This window comes from Aquarana catesbeiana, linkage group LG11, assembly GCF_042186555.1.
Source record: "Aquarana catesbeiana isolate 2022-GZ linkage group LG11, ASM4218655v1, whole genome shotgun sequence".
NCBI lineage: Eukaryota > Metazoa > Chordata > Amphibia > Anura > Ranidae > Aquarana > Aquarana catesbeiana.
In genome coordinates this window covers 195,413,512-195,436,883 of record NC_133334.1, presented here as the reverse complement: position 1 = coordinate 195,436,883, position 23,372 = coordinate 195,413,512, and the positions used below count along the sequence as shown (strand labels likewise).

The following is a 23,372-nucleotide window of genomic DNA, read 5'->3' as shown; positions in this document are numbered from 1 at the left end:
GATACCCTCTCTTATAGGGCTGTAATCAGAACAGGTTATCCTATTGGAAGATTTGACTTCACCTACTGTTTCTGTGACAACTCAAAAATTTCAGATTTCACATCACTTTTTGTACCAAAGACAATAGTGACCAGGACCAATAGTGTGGCTGAATCTCCCCAACAGGAACACAGACAGTAGAAAAAAAAACTGTCAGAAGTTATATTCAAAATTAATAAAAAGTTTTGTTTTTACATACACATTTTTACCTTAGACAGGCTTGCTAAATCATTATTCCTTGTGTTCTGACCTGATAAGTACTTCTGAAGAAAATGTTGCCAAAAACATTTTTTTCTGTAAAGTTCCGAAATGAAAACATATCAAGATATTAACTACATGTGACCAGAACTACAGAACTCTAGGGATAATCAAGGGATTTTATGAAGGAGTCGTAGACACCCTTTAGAATTTTGTTGGGGTGCAGCTTGCGCTTGATTTATGTACCTGTTTGTGACAGACCTAGCCAGGACAGAGGCTTTTGGAGGAGACAGAATGCTAGCCTCTTGCCTACCGATCATGGGCCCTGGCATTTGGGGGAATGGGGGAATTGTGAGCTGTATGCCTAGGGACCCTTGAGTTGGTGTTACTTTGGATTCAGGTCCATATCCCCCCAAGACACACAGACTCTGGGAACCCTGTATATGCCATATTAGAAATAGTGACCGATTCATACTGTTGGGACACATACGGTTAGATGCTAATGTCATCGACTCCAGCCACCTGTCTGTTGTCTTCTCTAATGTAAATGAGTCTAGTCTGGCTTGCCACAGCTTCTAAGTGTCTTTCACCCATTGTTGTTTGTGCTAATTAACCCTGCAATTGTATGAAGGAGTTCTGTGTTGAGATGTATGATAATGTGTAGTGTAGTTAGGGAGTCACATCGGCTGCTTTAAGGGATTCGTTAATTAGCTCATGTTAATTTAAGTTTCTGTTTACAGGTGTATTGTTAGAGTAATATCAGCAGGAGCAGGGAACCTCCTCCTCTTTAACTGTATATAAGACTTGTATTCTGGTTCTAATAAAGAGTCCATATTCAGCAACTAAACAAGTATCGCCTTGTTTTGTGCTTGTGAGCAGTTGGAATATCTGATACCTATATTCAGACTGGGAGGAAGTGGTATATGATAAAAGCACTCAAGCGGAGTGTGGGACGTTTCGTTACATTGGTGGCAAGCAGTGGGACGATTCCTGCAGTCTGGGACATCCAAACTTACACCTGCATCCAAGGTCTGGCTAGCAGGAGAGGATAGGAGAGGTACAGATACCAGCCGCCATGGAAGAGGAATTCAGAAGGAGGTTGCGAGAGATGCAGATACAGCATAGAGGACCAGTATCAGAGCAGGTCCTGCTGGGATGGTTTGATTCTATCCACTGCAGACTCTGGAAGGAAGTGCTAGCCCGTGAGCAGCGACAACAGGGAAAAGTTCTCCCCTCCATCCAGGAAAAGTACTAGTCGCATCATGGATTGCGGGTGCTTTTTTTGGGAGAAAAAACACACAAGGAGCAGACAGCTGAATTAAGTAGGCTGGTCTGGGCAGAGATGCGGCTGGATGAGAGCTGCAAAGCCCTCTGGTGGCATGTATCCCAAGCATGCCCTTGGATAGAGGATGACAGCCCAATGGAAGGCTTTGGCTACGGCGGCCTGGGACTGTTGTATGTGAAGCTGACAGGGGACCCTAACTTTGGGAGTGATTTGGAGTGGCAGTTGGACGAAATCATGGATTTCAGAGAAGGGCTACTGAACGTCTCGGAAGTGCACTGGGCACTGGAAGATATAGATTTTCTGGCCGTTCAGGAATGGGAGCTGGAGATTGCCTACAGAGGGCTGCTAGACTCTGCTCAGCACCAGGGCTGGGCTCCCTTTGCCTGGGACTATCAGGAAATACCAGTTAAGAAATCTGAAATCCTGGCTGAAGAGTCCGCAAGGTGGCATAGTAACAGTGTGCTTTGCCCACCTGCCCCCGCAGCTATGGACGTGGAGGTCTTATGGTGGATGCAGCAAGTGCTTACTGACCTTGAAGATCCTGTTTCTGCACAGGATGAGCTTGGATGGAGGAATGTGCCTGTCGTCCAGCAGCATGCCAGAGAATCAGCAGTGGAAAATCTGGAGATTGCCATCCCCAAATCTGAAGTAAAGACAACAGGGCAGAGCTTTGCTAACCTCTGCCCAGCACCGATAGCATCTTCTGGATTCCACGGACAGGAGATGGTGAACCTCTATCACCAGTTGCAGAGATAGGGGATTTGATAGATTTTTCTGCTGAGGAAGAACAACCTGATGAGCCTCCAGCAGAAGAGCTGGTATCAGGGCTAAAGTTCACTATGCTCTGCCCAGCACCAACAGCAGTATCTGTGGAGTTGCAAGGAACTTCCTCAGCTGTAGCGCTGGTCACCGGACAGAGGGTCCAAGACCTCTGCCCCACATCTGTGGCAATTTCGGAGGCTCAGGGTGAGAAGGTGGCAATCACTTCCCAGCAGCAGATACAGGGGGAGAAGGGAGAGGAGCTGTTCATCGTCCCTCCCCAACAGTTGGCCAGGGTGGAGGAAGCAGTCTTTCCTCCCCAGCAAAGATCTGTGCACCTGGGAGACAGTACCATAGACGTCCCATGTCATCCCAGCAGCCAGATGAGGGAAAGGAAAAGGAAGCAGCCAGCTCACCTCCCCAGTTGCAGCTACACAGTTTGGGAGTGGAGGAATTCAGCCTCCTGCCCCAATGGTTAGCTGAAGCGGATTATGTGGAGTCCCCAGCAGAAGTGCTGGCAACAGAGCAGAGTGCTACCAACCTCTGCCCAGCACTGGCAACAACTGTGGAGATCCAGGGAGCCGTGGCAGTCGGCCCCTCTCTCCGGCAACAAGCTGATGTAGTCAAGCTGCTACTCCCAGCTGAATCACTGGCAATAGGGCAGAGCGCTGCTGGTCTCTGTCTATCATCTACAGTGTCTCTACAGCTTCAGGAAGCTGGGGTGATCGGCCCCTCTGCCCAGCAGCAGACTGAACCCTGGAATGTTAAAAACCACCTAGCTGAAGCGCTGGCGGCCGAACAGAGAGTAAATGACCTCTGCCTCACACCTACTGGTGTCAACTATTCCTTGCAGCCAAGATTGGAGATCATGCGGACTGCCTATGTGAGTTCACTTTGCCCGACTAACGCATGTCCAGACCGGGTGGAGGTCTGGGACCTTGTTAGTCAACCTTTGATGGGGCAGAAATGTGATAGACCTAGCCGGGACAGAGGCTTTTGGAGGGGACTGAATGCTAGCCTCTTGCCTACCGATCATGGGCCTTGGCATTTGGGGGAATGGTGCTCTTTGTGAACTTTATGCCTGGGGACCCTTGAGGTGGTGTTATTTTGGATTCAGGTCCATATCCCCCCAAGACACACAGACTCTTTGAACCCTGTATATCCCATATTAGAAATAGTGACTGATTCATACTGTTGGGACACATACTGTTAGATGCTAATGTCATCAACTCCAGCCACCTGTCTGTTGTCTTCTATAATGTAAATGAGTATAGTCTGGCTTGCCACAGCTTCTAAGTGTCTTTCACCCATTGTTGTTTGTGCTAATTAACCCTGCAATTGTATGACGTTCTGTGTTGAGATGTATGATAATGTGTAGTGTAGTTAGGGAGTCACATTGGCTGCTTTAAGGGATTCATTAATTAGCTCATGTTAATTTATGTTTCTGGTTACAGGTGTATTGTTAGAGTAATATCAGCAGGAGGGGGGACTTCCTCCTCTTTAACTGTATATAAGACTGTTATTCTGGTTCTAATAAAGAGTCCATGTTCAGCAACTAAACAAGTATCGCCTTGTGCTTGTGAGCGGTTGGAATATCTGATATCTATATTCAGACTGGGAGGAAGTGGTATATGACGAAAGCACTCAAGTGGAGTGTGGGACGATTCGTTACACTGTTTGAGACAGGTACATGAATCTGTCACACTGGACACTCCTTCCTCAGTGCCTGGCACACTGACAGGTGCATGGCTGAAAAGTTTTGTACTAGGGGTAGACGGAGCCTGATGAGGAACTGAGAAACTAGTTCCCCATCATGTCCGCTTTACTTTTACAATGTATGGTAGTGGACAGATCCATAGGCAGTATTCAGTCCCATAGCGGCTTTCAAATCCACCCACTGCTATGCACAATAAAAAGTGCACATGGGCTGAACGTCAGGCGGCATCGGCCGGTTCTATGGAAACCGTCCGACTTTCAGCCCATGTGTACGGCAGTGGTCCGACAGAAGCCGCGTTCTGTTGCTGGGTCATGACCAAAAAAGGTCTGCCAACTGGCTCCTGATCAGTGCTCTCAGCCAATGGCTGAGAGCACTGACCGGAATGTTCTGGAGGAGGAGCCATCCCCTTGTCAGAACACAATAGCACAGTAGGGGAGATAGCTGTACTAACATTGGATTGTTAGTACAGCAGGCCTGACCTGAGCTATCTTTTTTTTTTTCGTTCAATCTACTGGGTTGAACGGAAAAAAAAACTAGTAGTGTGGATGAGGCTTAAAGCAGAACTGATGACATCACCTTTTTGTTTACATTTAGCTTTCGGACAGGAAATCTCCAGGCAGCCATCTATATGAGACTGGGGATACAGCCCTGGGTGGAAAGCTGTCACATACATAAAAACTTCCCAGCACAGGTACTACCCACACAAGCTCAGAGTTAGTTTTAATCCTCACTAGTTTCCTAATAGGGATGAGCCGAACACCCTCCAGTTCGGTTTGCAGCAGAACATGCCAACAGGCAAAAAATTTGTGCGAACACGTGAACACCGTTAAAGTCTATGGGACACGAACATAAAAAATCAAAAGTGCTAACTTTAAAGGCTTATATACAAGTTATTGCCATAAAAAGTGTTTGGGGTCCCGGGTCCTGCCCCAGGGGACATGGATCAATGAAAAAAAACAGTTTAAAAACACGTTTTTTTCGGAGCAGTGATTTTAATAATGCTTAACCACTTCAGCCCCGGAAGGATTTACCCCCTTCCTGACCAGAGCACTTTTTACAATTTGGCACTGCGTCGCTTTAACTGCTAGGTGCGCGGTCATGCAATGCTGTACCCAAACAAAATTTGCGTCCTTTTCTTCCCACAAATAGAGCTTTCTTTTGATGGTATTTGATCACCTCTGCGGTTTTTATTTTTTACGCTATAAACGGAAAAAGACCAAACATTTTGAAAAAAATGATATTTTCAACTTTTTGTTATAAAAAAAATCCAATAAACTCAATTTTAGTCATACATTTAGGGCAAAATGTATTCGGCCACATGTCTTTGGTAAAAAAAATGTAAATAAGTGTATATTTATTGGTTTGCGCAAAAGTTATAGCGTCTACAAACTAGGGTACATGTTCTGGAATTTACACAGCTTTTAGTTTATGCCTGCCTATGTCATTTCTTGAGGTGCTAAAATGGCAGGGCAGTACAAAGCCTCCCCAAATGACCCCATTTTGGAAAGTATACACCCGAAGAAAATTGCTGAGAGGCATGTTGAGCCCATTAAATATTAAATTTTTTTGTCCCAAGTGATTGAATAATGATAAAAAAAAAATTACTAAAAGTTGTCACTAAATGATATATTGCTCACACATGCTATGGTTATATGTGAAATTGCACCCCAAAATACATTTAGCTGCTTCTCCTGAGTATGGAGATACCACATGTGTGGCACTTTTTGGGAGCCTAGCCACGTACGGGGCCCCGAAACCAAGCACCCCCTTTAGGATTTCTAAGGGCGTAAATTTTTGATTTCACTACTCACTACCTATCACAGCTTTGAAGGCCATAAAATGCCAAGATGGCACAAAACCCCCCTAAATGACCCTATTTTGGAAAGTATATGCCCAAGCTATTTGCTGAGAGGCATGTTGAGTCCATGGAATATTTTATATTTTGCCACAAGTTGCAGGAAAATGACAAACTTTTTTTTTTGCACAAAGTTGTCACTAAATAATATATTGCTCACACAGGCCATGGACATATGTGGAATTACACCCCAAAATACATTATGCTGCTTCTCCTGAGTACGGGGATACCACAAGTGTGGGACTTTTTGGGAGCCTAGCTGCATACGGGGCCCCGAAATCCAATCACTGCCTTCAGAATTTCTAAGGGCGTAAATTTTTGATTCACTCCTCACTACCGAAGGCCATAAAATGTCAAGATAGCACAAACCCCCCCCAAATGACCCCATTTTGGAAAGTAGACACCCCAAGCTATCTGCTGAGAGGCATGGTGAGTATTTTGCAGCTCTCATTTTTTTCTGAAAATGAAGAAAGACAAGAAACTTTTTTTTTTTTCTTTTTTCAATTTTCAAAACTTTGTGGCAAAAAGTGAGGACTGCAAAATACTCACTATAGCTCTCAGCAAATAGCTTGGGGTGTCTACTTTCCAAAATGGGGTCATTTGGGGGTTTTGTGCCACCTGGGCATTCCATGGCCTCTGAAACTGTGATAGGCAGTGAAGAGTGAAATCAAAAATTTACGCCCTTAGAAAGCCTGAAGGTGGTGCTTGGTTTTCGGGGTCCCGTACGCGGCTAGGCTCCAAAAAAGTCTCACACATGTGGTATCCCCGTACTCAGCAGAAGCAACAGAATGTATTTTGGGGTGTAATTTCATATTCCCATGGCATGTTTGAGCAATATATCATTTAGTGACAACTTTGTGAAAAAAAAAAAAAAAAAAATGTGTCTTTTTCCCGCAACTTGTGTCACAATATAAAATATTCCATGGACTCGACATGCCTCCCAGCAAATAGCTAGGGTTGTCTACTTTTCAAAATGGGGTCATTTGGGGGGGGTTGAACTGTCCTGGCATTTTATGCACAACATTTAGAAGCTTATGTCACACATCATCCACTCTTCTAACCACTTGAAGACAAAGCCCTTTCTGACACTTTTTGTTTACATGAAAAAATTATTTTTTTTTTGCAAGAAAATTACTTTGAACTCCCAAACATTATATATATTTTTTAAAGCAAATGCCCTACAGATTAAAATGGTGGTTTCATTTTTTTTTTTTCACACAGTATTTGCGCAGCGATTTTTCAAACGCATTTTTTTGGGAAAAAACACACTTTTTAAAATTTTATGAGTACATGGATACCAAACATGACATGCTTTAAAATTGCGCACAAACGTGCAGTGGCGACAAACTAAATACATTTTTAAAAGCCTTTAAAAGCCTTTACAGGTTACCACTTTAGATTTACAGAGGAGGTCTACTGCTAAAATTACTGCCCTCGATCTGACCTTTGCGGTGATACCTCACATGCATGGTGTAATTGCTGTTTACATTTGACGCCAGACCGACACTTGCGTTCGCCCTTGTGTGAGAGTGGGGGGGACAGGGGTGTTTTTTTTTTTTTTTTATTATTTTCTTGCTTTTTTATCTTATTTTTAAACTGTTCCTTTCATTTCTTTTTAAATCATTTTTATTGTTACATCAGGGAATGTAAATATCCCCTATGATAGCAATAGGTAGTGACAGGTACTCTTTTTTGAAAAAATTGGGATCGTTGTGATAAAATGCTTTCCCAATTTCCCAATGGCGCTGTTTACATCCAGCGAAATCTAAGTCATGAAATGCTCATAGCTTCCGTTTTCTTAGGCCATAGAGATGTTTGGAGCCATTCTGGTCTCTGATCAGCTCTATGGTCAGCTGGCTGAATCACCGGCTCCATTCTCAGGTTCCCTGTTGGGACAGGAGAGCCAGAGAAAAACATGGAAGATGGTGGGGGGAGCATTCCCTCCCACTGCTTGTAAAAGCAGTCTAGAGGCTAATTAGCCACTAGGATTGCTTTACATGAAAGCCAACCGCTGGCTGAAAAGAATGATACCAAGATGATACCTCCTCCGCCCCTGCTGCCCCTATGCTTCGGCATATATGCTCTTTCTTTTAACTGGTGAAATCACCTCCTACAGCGCTGGAGTCACGGCTTTATGTATCGTGGGAGCAAACACTGTTGCTGTCAAGATAAATAAATCCGCGCTGCAACTGATTGGTGTACCTGCTAAGCAAATGATGGTTAACAATAAAACAAAGTAACATTACAGTATAACAGAAAGACTTACCATAACTGCAAAGCAAATACAAATAAAACATTTTTTAACGCAACCTGTGCCTAAAATATATATACAGTATATGCCGAAGAATGGGGGCATCCACCCGCAAAAGGTAGGAGCAAATCGCTCCTCTGCCCCTGCTGCCCTCATGCTTCTGCATATATGCTCTTTTTTTTAACTGTGGTGGTGAAATCACCTCTGACAGCGCTGGAGTCATGGCTTTATGTATCGTGGGAGCAAACGCTGTTGCTGTCAAGATAAATAAATCCGCTCTGCAGCTGAATGGCGTACCTGAAAACAAAAAAATGGTTAACAATACAAACACAGTAAACAGTAAAGTATAAAAAAATTGCATACCTATAAAGCAAACATGATAAAACATAATAACAATAAAACATTTCAGAATAGAATACAGTAAAAAAAGAGCAGAACAATAGAGAGAGAATAGAGAGAGAACAATAAAACAACTATTTTTGTTTTTTTTATTTTATATATTTTTTTGTGTTTTTTTTTTTACTTTTTTTTTTTTTTTACACTTTTTTTGTAACTGTAACTTTTGTAACTGTAACCGGTTCCAGGTTCGGGTCTCTCAAAATGCGATGGCATCTTGGGAGACCCTGTGAAAGTGTGCCTAGTCTGTACAGTGCTGTACCCTACGCTAATACTCCACTAATGTATGGTAGCGTTCAAAACATTCACCAATGCAAAGACCAGGATTGTCAGGACAGGAGGGACAATAATAGCGGGTGTCACGCCTATATCCGCGCTTGCTGCAGACACGACATCTTTTTTGGGGGGCTCGTTGGGTAGGGGTACTCGGGAGGACATAAAGAAAATGCCTCTCATGCAGCCGGCTTACTGCATTTGGTTGGGGAAGGTGAGGTGGAGCACCATCTGGAAACAGAAGGGCTCTGACGATCTCTTCCTGGAATTTAAGGAAGGATCCAGCTATCCTGAAGCTCTGTATAGCACATAAGCGTTCAGCAAAGCCAATTGAAATAAATAGACACTTTCTTGTACCAGCGTCTGGCCTTACGGGCAACTAAGTACGGCGCCAACAACTGGTCGTTGAGCTCCACCCCTCCCATATTTTGGTTATATTCGTGGACACAGAGGGGTTTCTTCACAACACCAGTCGCCGTAGTAATTTGGACCATCGTGTCTGCATGAAGGGAGGTAAGAATGAAAACATTCTTATTATCCCTCCACTTCATAGCGAGCAAATTATTACACTGCAAGCAGGCTCTCTCCCCCAGCCTAAGACATGAATCTACAAGCCGCTGGGGAAAGCCCCGGCGATTAGGTCGCAAGTTGCCACATGCTCCAATCTGCTGATCAAACAAGTGACTAAAAAGTGGCACGCTCATGTAATAATTGTCCACATATAAGTGGTACCCCTTTCTGAATAAGGGTGACACCAAGTCCCACACAATCTTGCCAGCACTTCCTATGTAGTCAGGGCAGTTTGTTGGCTTTACGTGACTATCTTTTCCCTCGTAAACCATAAAACTACATGTATAGCCTGTGGCCCTGTCACAGAGCTTATACATCTTGACCCCATATCTGGCACGCTTGCTGGGAAGGTACTGTTTGAATGACAAGCGGCCAGAAAACGTAATCAAGGACTCATCAACGCAGACAACTTGATGGGGAGTAAACAAGTCTGCAAAACGTTGGTTGAAGTGGTTTACGAGGGGCTGAATTTTGTAGAGCCGATCGTATCCAGGGTCTCCACGAGGATGACAGAGTTCATTGTCATGGAACTGCATGAACCGCAAGATCTGCTCGTATCGTGTCCTGGTCATGGAGGCAGAGAACAAGGGCATATGGTGAATTGGGTCAGTGGACCAATATGACCGCAACTCACTCTTTTAGTTATGCCCATGTTGAGGGAAAGGCCCAGAAAGAGCTTAAATTCGGAGACCGTAATTGATCTCCAATCTCTGGCAAGGGAGGACTGGGGAATAGTGGTGATGTGTTGACCAGCGTACAAATTGCTTTAGTCCACAATAGATCTATAGAGATCTTCTGTGAAAAACAGCGAATAAAAATCAAGTGACGTAAAATCAACTGTTTCCACCTGAATGCCGGGTTGGCCAGTGAATGGGGGAAGTACGGGTGCTGCAGAAGTGGTGGGTTCCCAATTAGGATTGGCGAATGCAGCAGGAAGGGCACTATGGGCAGGACGGGCCTATGTTGTCCTCTTGGTGGCAGCGGGACACTACTTGTGCTTGCCACCTCACCAGCTTGAACTGCACTTAAGGGGACTCGCCACGTCACCACGTGATACTGCAGTGCTGGATGTTCGACCAGGGTGTACTAGGCCCCTGGTGCTTGCCAGTTCACCAGAAGGAATAGCGGTGCTAGTACTGCTCTGCTCCATATGAGGGACCTGCAGTTCTTGCACATTAACAAAAGAAGAAGAAGTTCGGGGTCTGGTATGCCTGACCTTGGCAGGGACCACAACTCCGTCGTCAGAGCTATCTGTCATGGAGCCGCTGTCGTCTACAGGATCGTATTCTGAGCCTGAATCTGACAGATGAGTGACTTCCTCTTCAATATCTGTCATGCTCAGAAACGTGTAGGCCTCTTCACTAGTGTACCTTCGATTTGCCATTTTGGGCTCTAAATTTAGTGGTACCTGACTGTTAGTGACTGTATCAAAACACTACCAAAAATACTGTTAGCGTTCGCAGGGATCAGGCCTAACTCTGCGAATGCTGCAGTTATGTGTGTTTAGTGTTTTGTAAGTGACAGTGATTGATCGATACTGCACTTGGGTGGGCTGGGCAGGGCTGGGCCGAGGGGCAAAATGCAGGTGCTAGCAGGTATCTGGGCTGATCCCGCTAACACTGCGTTTTTGGGAACCCTAAACTGCTGGGGACGCTAGTATAGATCTGATCAGATCAGATATTGATCCGTTCAGATACTATACCACTAAGGGAGGTGTATGCTGCGTGCGTGGGTGTTAGCTGTACTGGCGCTAACCTGAAGCTGCCTGGGGCGACGCAGACCCTATCTGACCCTACTAATCTTATATCACCACCGGGCGATCAGGGGGTTAAACCTTTATTAGGTAATAAACGGCGGGTGCCCTGAAACTATAAAAAACAAACTAACTAACCAGCAGTAATCAGTAAAAAAAAAATAATTCTATTGGTGTCACTGTGACAGGGGGTACAGGGGGGTGATGGGGGGGTGATGGGGGTGAAAAGTGTGCCTACAGTGTTCTACTGTAAGTGTAGTGTTGGTGCACTTACTTGGATGTCTTCTCTCCTCGGCGCCGGAACGAAAAAGACCGACTCGAGGAGAGATGACATCACTTCCTCTGCCACTGTTTACATTACAGAGGCAGAGGAAGATTGTCATTCGTTGGGAGCGATCGGGAGGGGGTGGCCACGAAAGAGTGGCCTCCCCCTCAGCATTGATCGTTCCCCTAATGATGCCAACCGCCTCGGGCACTGGGGGGGCGCGATGTGCCCCCCGCCCGCAGGAGGCAGATCACGTACCAGGTACATGACTTTGCCTGCCCGTGCCATTCTGCCGCAGTATATGTCGGCAAGTGCTTAAAGTGAAACAATTAAAAAATAAAATATTTCTTTAAATATAGTGACTGGGGGGTCTCCTTAGTCTGCCTTTAAAGTAGTGCATATTTACCATGTTTATAACAGTACCACAGCAAAATGACATTTCGAACGGAAAAAATGTCTATTAAAACTGCTCGCGGCTGTAATGTATTGTTGGCTCCTGGCAATATAGATAAAAATCATTGAAAAAAATGGCAGTCCATTACCAGGCCCTTTGGGTTTGGTATGAATATTAAGGGGAACCCCGCGCCAAAAATCCAAAAAAATGGTGTGGATGTCCCCCCCAAAATCCATACCATGCCCTTCAGGTCTGGTATGGATATTAGGGGAACACAGTACCAAAATTTTTTTTAAAATGACGAAGGGGTCCGCTAGGCCCCCAGGCACTAAATACTCTGAACAGCAGTATATATACTATATGGCCTGCCCTATATACTCTGCAGAAAAATTGAGCCTTAGGTGTTGGTGGTGCCAGAACACTGTAAGCTCTCACAGTTACTTTTGTTGGGCCCAGGAACGAGCCCTGCTATGAAATATTATATCAAAAATTGTAATTACATGCCCCTGTTAAACAGGGACAGAAAAAATTGGCATTGGGTGGTGGTGGTGCAACAACACTGTAACCCCTCACAGTTACTCTTGTTGGGCGCAGGAGCTGCCCTGTTGTTAAATATTATATCAAAAATTTAATTACATGCCCCTGTTAAACAGGGGGTGAAAAATTGGGGCCTTTGGTTTTGGTGGTGCCAGAACACTGTAAGCCCTCACAATTACTCTTGTTGGGCGCAGGAACGGGACCTGCTGTGAAATATTATATAAAAAATGTAATTACATGCCCCTGTTAAACAGGGGCAGAAAAATTGGGCCTTGGATGGTGTTAGTGGTGCCCTAAACCAAAAATATTGTTGGAAGCTAGCATCATCAAGATTGAGGACTTATAGGATAGTCAGCATAGGCAGTCTTCAAGGGATCCCAGATCCATAGCAAATTCAGGCAGTTACATCAGCATCAGTTGCTTGATAGCTGCTGATCCAAGACTGATTCATTTTTATGAATGTGAGCATATGAACAAAGTCTGTGGACAGGCGCACTCTTTGATCCGTTACAAACCTTGCAGCAGCACTGAATGTGCATTCAGAAAGCACGCTGGATGCAGGACAGGCCAGTAGCTCGATTGCATATTGAGAAAATTCTGGCCAGTGGTCCATCCTCAAGACCCAGTAACCCAGTGGATGCTCTGTTGGAAAGGTATCCAAGTCTGCTCGTGCCCCTAGATATTCCTGCACCATATAATGCAGACACTGGCGATGGTTGCTTGAACCGATCAGACCTTGGTGCTGAGGAATAAAAAATTGTTTAAAGGCGTCGGTCAGCCGGCCACCCTCTCCACCGCTCTACTGACTGAACGGAGCTTCAGCAACACGTTGTCCAGCACCAGAAAATGGTAACCTCCCAGGGTCTGGAAATGCGTTACACAAACCTGAAGATGTTTCATCCTCTGCTCCCTCTGCGAAGGCAGGATGAGTTCTGCAACTTTACTCTTGTAACGTGGATCAAGAAGGGTTGTCAGCCAGTAATGATACCTCTCCTTGATACCACGAATCCTAGGGTCCTTTCGCAGGCTTTGCAGAATCAGGGAGGCCATACAGCATAAGTTTGCAGAGGCATTTGATTCTGAGCCCTCTGGGTCACTAAGGATCACATTATCCGTAACTACCTCCTCCCAGCCACGTACAACTCTTTGGGTTTCTGGGGACTGAAAACCATGCCTTGAAGACTGCTGCTGAGTGTTATCCTCTACATCCATGCTGACACAATCCTCCTCCTCTTCTTCCTGGGTGTTTGGCCGGCCCGCAGGAATGCTATCTGGATTAAGGGGGCCTTAAGAGGAAAGGAAGTCCTCCTCTTCCTCCCGCTATTCTGCCTCAAGTGCCCTGTCCATGATTTCACGAAGCGCGTGCTCCAGCAGGAAAACTAGAGGGACAGTGTCACTGATGCATGCATTGTCGCTGCTCAACATCCTTGTGGCCTCTTCAAATGGTGACAGGACAGTGCATGCATCCTTGATCAGTAGCCACTGGCATGGCGAAAAGAAACCAAGCTCCCCTGACCCTGTCCTGGTGCCACAATCACACAGGTACTCATTGATGGCCCTCTGCTGTGTGTGCAGCCTCTGCAGCATTGCCAACGTTGAGTTCCACCTGGTGGGCATGTCACAAATTAGGCGGTTGGTGGGCAGGTTGCATTCCCTTTGAATGTCAGCCACCCGAGCACTGGTATTGTATGACTGGCGGAAATTACCACAGACCTTTCTGGCCTGCCTCAGGAGATCTTGTAAGACTCGGTACCTGTCAAGAACCGCTGCACCACCAAATTCAAGATGTGTGCCAAAAATGGAACATGGGTCAAGAATCCCTGTCGGGGTGCAGAGAGAAGGTTGGTGCCATTGTCGCATACAACCATTCCTGGCTGAAGCTGGCATGGTGTCAACCACCTCTGAGCCTGCCCCTGCAGAGCTGACAGAATCTCTGCCCCAGTTTGTCTCCTGTTCCCTAGGCAGGCCAACTCAAGCACCGCATGGCATCTTTTAGCCTGACTGTTTGCGTAGCCCCTTGAACGCTTATGGAGCACTGCTGGTTCAGAGAACAAATCTGCAGAAGAGGCCATAGAGGAAGGAGAAGAGGAGGGGGTGGAGGAGAGAGCTGTGGCAGAATCACTACTAGCATTTTGGAAGTGTGGTGGTGGAACAAGCTCCAACAACACTGAACCCTGTCCTGCATCCTTCTACGCTGCCAGCAGAGTTACCCAATGCACCGGGAAGGAAGGGTACCATCCCTGCCTATGCCTGTTGGACCATGAGTCAGCAGTGATATGAACCTTACTTCAGACTGCCCTCTCCAATGAGGCCAAAACATTGCCTTCCATATGCCGGTAGAGAACCGGAATGGCCTTCCATGGAAAGAAATGGCGTTTTGGAACCTGCCATTGAGGTACAGCACATTCCACAAATTCACGAAAGGGGCAGAGTCTACCATCTGAAAAGGCAGCAGTTGCAGGGCTACCAATTTGGCCAAGCTAGCATTTAGACGTTGAGCATGTGTGTGGCTGGGACCGAATGTCTTTTTACGGTTCAGCAACTGGGGTAGGAAAACTTGCCTGCTAAAATCAATTGGTGGTGTACTGCTAGCAGATTGGCTGCAAGTACTTGGGACACCTACTGCTATACCTTCATTCCTCTGAGTGCAGGTTTTTCAAAGGACTGGAGGTATAGTAGGGTTGGAGAACCCAGTTGAGGAGCAAGGAGAAGTCCGCTTTTTTCTATGATGCGGGTCTTTTAAGCGCTGTTGCCAATGGACTGCATGGCAGGTGGTCATATGTCTGGTCAAGCATGTGGTGCCCAAGCGGCTGCTGTTTTGGCCACGTTTGATCCGCTTCAGACATAGGTTGCAAACAGCAATGGTGCAATCTGCTGTACACATGTCGAAAAAAGCCCACACCAAGGAAATTTTAAAGTCAGTGGGGCGTCAGCAGAGCCCTGCACCTGCGGAGCGCTGCAGTGTGATGCAATAGGGTGGCTGCTCTTAAGCTGCCCCTTAGAGGACATCCTGCCTTGTTGGAGTTATGTCTCCTCCTCCTCACTTTCCTCCTCTCTTCTCTCAGGCACCCAAGTACAGTCAGTGACCTCATCATCCCCTCCCTCCCCATCACTGGAGCAAAACTTGGCAGTACGCTGCAGCTGGGGGAACATGACCGCCAGTTTCTTGTCCTTCTGTGGCACCCCCTCTCTCTAGGCTCACGTTACTCCCTTCCTCAACCTATCAACCAACATCTGAGCCTTCAAATCACTGCGCATCCTCCAGCAGCATATGACCCACACTGTGGTCGAATATTTCTGGGGACTCCTCCGTGCATGATGGTGGGGCTATGGAAGGAGTGACTGTGGACAAGTAGCCTGTGGAATAGGAGGATGAGGACGGCTTTGTTATCCACTCCACCAACTCTTCTGCATGTTGTGGCTCAAAAACACGGCCAGCAGCAGAAAAAAAGGACAAGTGTGCCCCACGGCCACCTGCAGAGGATGCACCATGTCCATGACCAACACTGTTGACTGTAGACACAGAGGCTGCTAGCCTGCTTTTAGTGGCCTGTGAGCATCTGCCTCTCCTTGGTGGCCTTCTGGACATGATGTATTTTTTGTTTTGCAACACCACACTACGCTATATTAGATACTGTGTATGCTGCCTGAAGTGTAGTAGAAAATATATATATATATGTATGTATGTGTGTGTGTGTATATATATATATATATATATATATATATATATATGTGTATATGTGTATATATATATATATATATATATATATATATATATATATATATATATATATATATATAGTGGGGACGGAAAGTATTCAGACCCCTTAAATTTTTCACTCTTTGTTATATTGCAACCATTTGCTAAAATCATTTAAGTTCATTTTTTTCCTCATTAATGTACACACAGCACCCCATATTGACAGAAAAACACAGAATTGTTGACATTTTTGCAGATTTATTAAAAAAGAAAAACTGAAATATCACATGGTCCTAAGTATTCAGACCCTTTGCTGTGGCACTCATATATTTAACTCAGCTGCTGTCCATTTCTTCTGATCATCCTTGAGATGGTTCTACACCTTCATTTGAGTCCAGCTGTGTTTGATTATACTGATTGGACTTAATTAGGAAAGCCACACACCTGTCTATATAAGACCTTACAGCTCCCAGTGCATGTCAGAGCAAATGAGAATCATGAGGTCAAAGGAACTGCCCGAAGAGCTCAGAGACAGAATTGTGGCAAGGCACAGATCTGGCCAAGGTTACAAAAAAATTTCTGCTGCACTTAAATTTCCTAAGAGCACGGTGGCCTCCATAATCCTTAATTGGAAGATGTTTGGGACGACCAGAACCCTTCCTAGAGCTGGCCGTCCGGCCAAACTGAGCTATCGGGGGAGAATAGCCTTGGTGAGAGAGGTAAAGAATAACCCAAAGATCACTGTGGCTGAGCTCCAGAGATGCAGTGGGGAGATGGGAGAAAGTTGTAGAAAGTCAACCATCACTGCAGCCCTCCACCAGTCAGGGCTTTATGGCATAGTGGCCCGATGGAAGCCTCTCCTCAGTGCAAGACACATGAAAGCCCGCATGGAGTTTGCTAAAAAAAGGACTCCAAGATGGTGAGAAATAAGATTCTCTGGTCTGATGAGACCAAGATAGAACATTTGGCCTTAATTCTAAGTGGTATGTGTGGAGAAAACCAGGCACTGCTCATCACCTGTCCAATACAGTCCCAACAGTGAAGCATGGTGGCAGCATCATGCTGTGGGGGTGTTTTTCAGCTGCAGGGACGGGACGACTGGTTGCAATCGAGGGAAAGATGAATGCAGCCAAGTACAGGGATATCCTGGATGAAAACCTTCTCCAGAGTGCTCAGGACCTCAGACTGGGCCGAAGGTTTACCTTCCAACAAGATAATGAACCTAAGCACACAGCTAAATTAACGAAGGATTGGCTTCACAACAACTCCGTGACTGTTCTTGAATGGTCCAGCCAGAGCCCTGACTTAAACCCAATTGAGCATCTCTGGAGAGACCTTAAAATGGCTGTCCACCAACGTTTACCATCCAACCTGACAGAACTGGAGAGGAACTGCAAGGAGGAATGGCAGAGGATCCCCAAATCCAAGTGTGACAAACTTGTTGCATCTATCCCAAAAAGACTCATGGCTGTATTAGATCAAAAGGGTGCTTCTACTAAATACTGAGCAAAGGGTCTGAATACTTAGGACAATGTGATATTTCAGTTTTTCTTTTTTAATAAATCTGCAAAAATGTCAACAATTCTGTGTTTTTCTGGCAATATGGGGTGCTGTGTGTACATTAATGAGGAAAAAAATTAACTTAAATTATTTTAGCAAATGGCTGCAATATAACAAAGAGTGAAAAATTGAAGGGGGTCTGAATACTTTTCGTCCCCACTGTATATACTATATTGTGTATCTATATATATATATATATATATATATATATATATATATATATATATATATATATATATATATATATATATATTAATACACTGCCTGCACTGACTGAATATAGAGTAAACACTGAATATATACAGTGGGGCAAAAAAGTATTTAGTCAGCCGCCAATTGTGCAGGTTCTCCCACTTAAAAAGATGAGAGAGGCCTGTAATTGTCATCATAGGTATACCTCAACTATGAGAGACAAAATGTGGAAACAAATCCAGACAATCACATTGTCTGATTTGGAAAGAATGTATTTGCAAATTATGGTGGAAAATAAGTATTTTGTCAATATCAAAAGTTCATCTCAATACTTTGTTATATATCCTTTGTTGGCAATGACAGAGGTCAAACGTTTTCTGTAAGTCTTCACAAGGTTGTCACACACTGTTGATGGTATGTTGGCCCATTCCTCCATGCAGATCTCCTCTAGAGCAGTGATGCTTTGGGGCTGTCGCTGGGCAACACAGGCTTTCAACTCCCTTCAAAGGTTTTCTATGGGGTTGAGATCTGGAGACTGGCTAGGCAACTCCAGGACCTTGAAATGCTTCTTAAGAAGCCACTCCTTCGTTGCCTGGGCAGTGTGTTTGGGATCATTGTCATGCTGAAAGACCCAACCACGTTTCATCTTCAATGCCCTTGCTGATGGGAGAAGGTTTGCACTCAAAATCTCATGATACATGGCCCCATTCATTCTTTCATGTACACGGATCAGTCATCCTGTTCCCTTTGCAGAGAAACAGCCCCAAAGCATGATGTTGCCACCCCCATGCTTCACAGTAGGTATAGTGTTCTTTAGTTGCAACTCAGCCATTCTCTCTCCTCCAAACATGACGAGTTGTGTTTCTACCAAACAGTTCTACTTTGGTTTCATCTGACCATATGACATTCTCCCAATCTTCTTCTGGATCATCCAAATGCTCTCTAGCAAACCTCAGATGGGGGCGGACATGTACTGGCTTAAGCAGGGGGACACGTCGGGCACTGCAGGATCTGAGTCCCTGGCGGCGTAGTGTGTTACTGATGGCAGCCTTTGTTGCGTTGGTCCCAGCTCTCTGCAGGTCATTCACTAGGTCCCCCCGTGTGGTTCTGGGATTTTTGCTCACCGTTCTTGTGATCATTTTGACCCCACGGGGTGAGATCTTGCGTGGAGCCAGATCGAGGGAGATTATCAGTGATCTTGTATGTCTTCCATTTTCTAATTATTGCTCCCACAGTTGATTTCTTCACACCAAACTGCTTGCCTATTGCAGATTCAGTCTTCCCAGCCTGGTGCAGGTCTACAATTTTGTTTCTGGTGTCCTTCGACAGCTCTTTGGTCTTCACCATAGTGGAGTTTGGAGTGTGACTGTTTGAGGTTGTGGACAGGTGTCTTTTACACTGATAATAAGTTCAAACAGGTGCCATTAATACAGGTAATGAGTGGAGGACAGAGGAGCCTCTTAAAGAAGAAGATACAGGTCTGTGAGAACCAGAAATCTTGCTTGTTTGTAGGTGACCAAATACTTATTTTCCACCATAATTTGCAAATAAATTCTTTAAAAAAATCAATGTGATTGTCTGGATTTGTTTCCACATTTTGTCTCTCATAGTTGAGGTATACCTATGATGACAATTACAGGCCTCTCTCATCTTTTTAAGTGGGAGAACTTGCACAATTGGTGGCTGACTAAATACTTTTTGGCCCCACTGTAGTCTATGCTAAATGCAGAGTATAGATATAGATATATATACAGTAGTATCTCAAAAAAGTGAGTACACCCCTCAGATATTAAAAAATATTTTATTATATTTTTTCATGTGACAACACTGAAGAAATGACACTTTGCTACAATGTAAAGTAGTGAGTGTACAGCTTGTATAACAGTAAACCTCAGATGGGGGCGGACATGTACTGGCTTAAGCAGGGGGACACGTCTGGCACTGCAGGATCTGAGTCCCTGGCGGCGTAGTGTGTTACTGATGGCAGCCTTTGTTGCGTTGGTCCCAGCTCTCTGCAGGTCATTCACTAGGTCCCCCCGTGTGGTTCTGGGATTTTTGCTCACCGTTCTTGTGATCATTTTGACCCCACGGGGTGAGATCTTGCGTGGAGCCAGATCGAGGGAGATTATCAGTGTCCCCTCAAAATAACTCAACACACAGCCATTAATGCCTAAACTGCTGGCAACAAAAGTGAGTACACCCCTGAGTGAAAATGTACACTCACTACTTTACATTGTAACAAAGTCTAATTTCTTCAGTGTTGTCACATGAAAAGATATAATAAGATATTTACAAAAATGTGAGGGGTGTACTCACTTTTGTGAGATACTGTATGTATTCAAAAAAGTGTTCTTTTTCTTAAAATGCACCTGTGCCCAGACTAGAGACATTACAGTTTTTAAATATTGTTAAAAAGCAGTTAAAGAGCTTTAAAATACTCACTGACCTCTCTAGTTGCTTATTCTGTGAAGCAAGTTATCCTCAAAGATAGAGATTTCAACACTCTGAAGTCAGGTTTTAGTCAGGCTTTAACAGCTTACAGGCAGGACATTTCAATGAACTATGAGCGCACAATATCACCCCTGCAGCTCACTGAAACTACAAGTTTGTCTGCCGGGGTGGTAGACAGTACTTTTGTTCACACTTTGTGAACTTTGTGTACTTTGTAGTTTTGTAACACTAACAGGTCACATAACACAGGGGAGGGAAAATGGCTAATTGGGCCCAATTTGGACATTTTCACTTAGGGGTGTACCCACTTTTGTTGCCAGTGGTTTAGACATTAATGGCTGTGTGTTGAGTTATTTTGAGGGAACAGCAAATTTATACTGTTATACAAGCTGTACACTCACTACTTCACATTGTAGCAAAGTGTCATTTCTTCAGTTTTGTCACATGAATAGATATAATAAAATATTTACAAAAATGTGAGGGGTGTACTCACTTTTGTGAGATACTGTATATACTAGACTGACTGTATATATATATATACTGTATATCAAATTCTCTGTCCACGCCAACAACACTACACATGGCTGCTATGTAAGCAGCCTTATATAGTGTGGGGCGTGACCTTAGTCCCCCTGAGACATGTTTGGTCAAAGGCACCCTGCCTTTGGCCAATTATGGCTCTGTCAGCAGAGCGAGCTGTGATTGGCCAAAGCATGCAGGTCAGGTACATGCTTTGGCCAATCATCATACAGCAATGCTGTATGATGCCCCAGTGCCTTATGGGGCGTTCCGCGGCGCTCAAAATTCCCATGCATGCCCCATATTTTTGGTTTGTTTTAGAACAAACAAACACCTGCTGTTTGAGTCAAAATTATGTTCGAGTTGAACCTCGGGCTCATCCCTATTTCCTAATATAAGAACTGGAAGTCATTATTTAAGAATTTGCTGCTGCCATAGCAACAGGTTCTTAAAATGGCGGTAGTAAGAACTGCCTGAATTTCTTGCACGTGTCGGTAACATTACTGACACTGCTGCAAATTCTTAACTGAATTAGGCAGAGGTAGGTCTTAAGGTAACAACCACCAAAACTTTATTGGGCTATTTTGAACTTCCCTGAATCTTTTCAAACATCTTTTTATTGGTTGTTGCAAGAAAATGAAAATAGGAGCAATACCTCTTGTTGACTAACAAAATATATTTTAGTGCAAGCTTCTGAGAGTAATTAGCTCTCTTTGACATGCATAGTGTTACCTTGTGCCGATAAAATATTTTCAGTCATGTTCACAATCTGCATGAATAGGAGCTCACATTGGTTGATTTCTAGATTTACTGTAAATGCATGTGAGAGTATTGAGATTGTTATTGCACAGCATCCTATAAATTTCCCACTCTGCATACATGCAGCTCTCTGTACTAATGGCACTTCTTCCTCGCACGCAGGGTGGGGGCCACTGTACGTTATGTCAACGCGTAGGATGCTGTGCTTCTGCTGGTGAGTGATTCGTCCCTAGTTCCACATACATGCCCCCACTCCTACTTCTTTGCACTGCCACTTTCTGCATGCTGATATCGATAATCAGTCCCAAAAACACTATCCTCTACATTGGTAGAAATACCTTAAATCATGTTAAATTACTCATATTATTATAATATTTAACTAATTCCCACAAACCCTTTTAATTATGAATGTATCATTATTAACACCTGCAAAGCTTTACTTCATGAATTCTAACACATTTTTCTCTCTTTTCTAATACTCCTTCCCTTCTCTTCCATCCATACAACCTTATTTTCTCCCTGTCTTTCTTGCATGTTTTATTTCTCCACTGGTATCTTTACATTTTCCTTGCCACATTTCTCAGTATGATATACACACTCGTCACTTTTTGAATTTCGCCTGTTTGAATCTGAATCACGGAGACAGAGGAAAGAAACTTAGAGGGATTGAGATCCTTGCTGATGGAAAAGATGTTGAAGGACAAATTCCTGCTGGTGGAATGACTCTCTAAATATTCTTTCAACTACAATTCTATCTCTCCCTCTCCTCTCTCTCTGCTTTGCTCTGATTCCACTTCTCCTCTTCTCCCTTCTCCTTTGTGCCTCTTCCTCTTCTCTTATTCCTTCTCTTCTCCAGCCTTCCTTTTTTTCACCCTCTTAGATCCTTCTTGTTTATAGACTGCTGCTGGCTCACAGCTCTTATATGTTTGTTTGAAGTCTGTGACTTTATTTCTTTAGAAATGTGTGAATTTTTCTGTCAATAAAAGATATATATATATATATATTCACTTTGTGAATTAATTTGTGTATATTTGTTTAGTAAAGTAAAGTAGATGTAATGATCGGAGGATAATGCTGCTGCTTCTTGTATAGGAGTAGATCTAATATCCTCATATAAGTAACCCAACCATTATGCAAACAAAAATAAAGTACACATTTGTAGTCTACCAGAACTGCAGTGTAAAATGTTCAATAACTTGAAACAGATTTTGAGAGTTTTATGTAAAGCACATTTATATTATATTATGAGCCAGACAATGTCCCTGCGCTGTTGGGCCAATTTACTTTAGCGGTTAAAGTGTATTCATGGTCGAAATGTAAAATCATTATATTCATTTCCACACTGAATTTCAATTATTTCTAGTCTACTCCTATTAATCATTAAGTGCTACATATCCCAATTAAATTCAAAAGCCGCGGAACACCCTTTAAAAGTCTATGGGAGAAATCAAAAGTGCTAATTTTAAAGGCTTATATGCATGGTATTGTCATAAAAAGTGTTTGGGGATGAGATTCCGATAAGCCCCCGCTCGCAGACCCCCACATCCACCAGCCAAGGGTTGTGGGGATGAGGCCTTTGTCCTCATCAACATGGGGACAAGGTGCTTTGGGGGCTACCTCAAAGCACTCTCCCAATGTTGAGGGCATGTGGCCTGGTACGGTTCAGGAGGGGGGGGCGCTCTCTCGTTCCCCCCCTCTTTTCCAGCAGCCTGCCAGGTTGCGTGCTCGGATAAGGGTCTGATATGGATTTTTGGGCGGACCCCACGCCTTTTTTTTTTAACTTTGGCGCGGGGTTCCCCTTAAAATCCGTACCAGACCTGAAGGGCCTGGTATGGAATTTAGGGGGACCCCCACGCCATTTTTTTTTAAATTTTGGTTCGGGGTTCCCCTGTGGGGAAA

The 23,372-nt window shown here is 44.3% G+C and overlaps 1 protein-coding gene across 2 annotated transcripts in view; it reads left to right on the top strand.

Moving 5' to 3' along the window:
• Positions 1 to 22,476, top strand: part of LOC141112370 (protein cornichon homolog 2) — a 411,398-nt gene extending 388,922 nt beyond the window's left edge. For both annotated transcript variants that reach the window (XM_073605161.1, XM_073605160.1), the window contains 2 exons: positions 21,636 to 21,687; positions 22,058 to 22,476. In XM_073605161.1, coding sequence (XP_073461262.1) covers positions 21,636 to 21,669 — 34 coding nt within the window. In that variant the 3' untranslated portion in view covers positions 21,670 to 21,687; positions 22,058 to 22,476. The remainder of the gene's footprint in view (positions 1 to 21,635; positions 21,688 to 22,057) is intronic.
• The last annotated feature ends 896 nt before the right edge of the window (positions 22,477 to 23,372 follow it).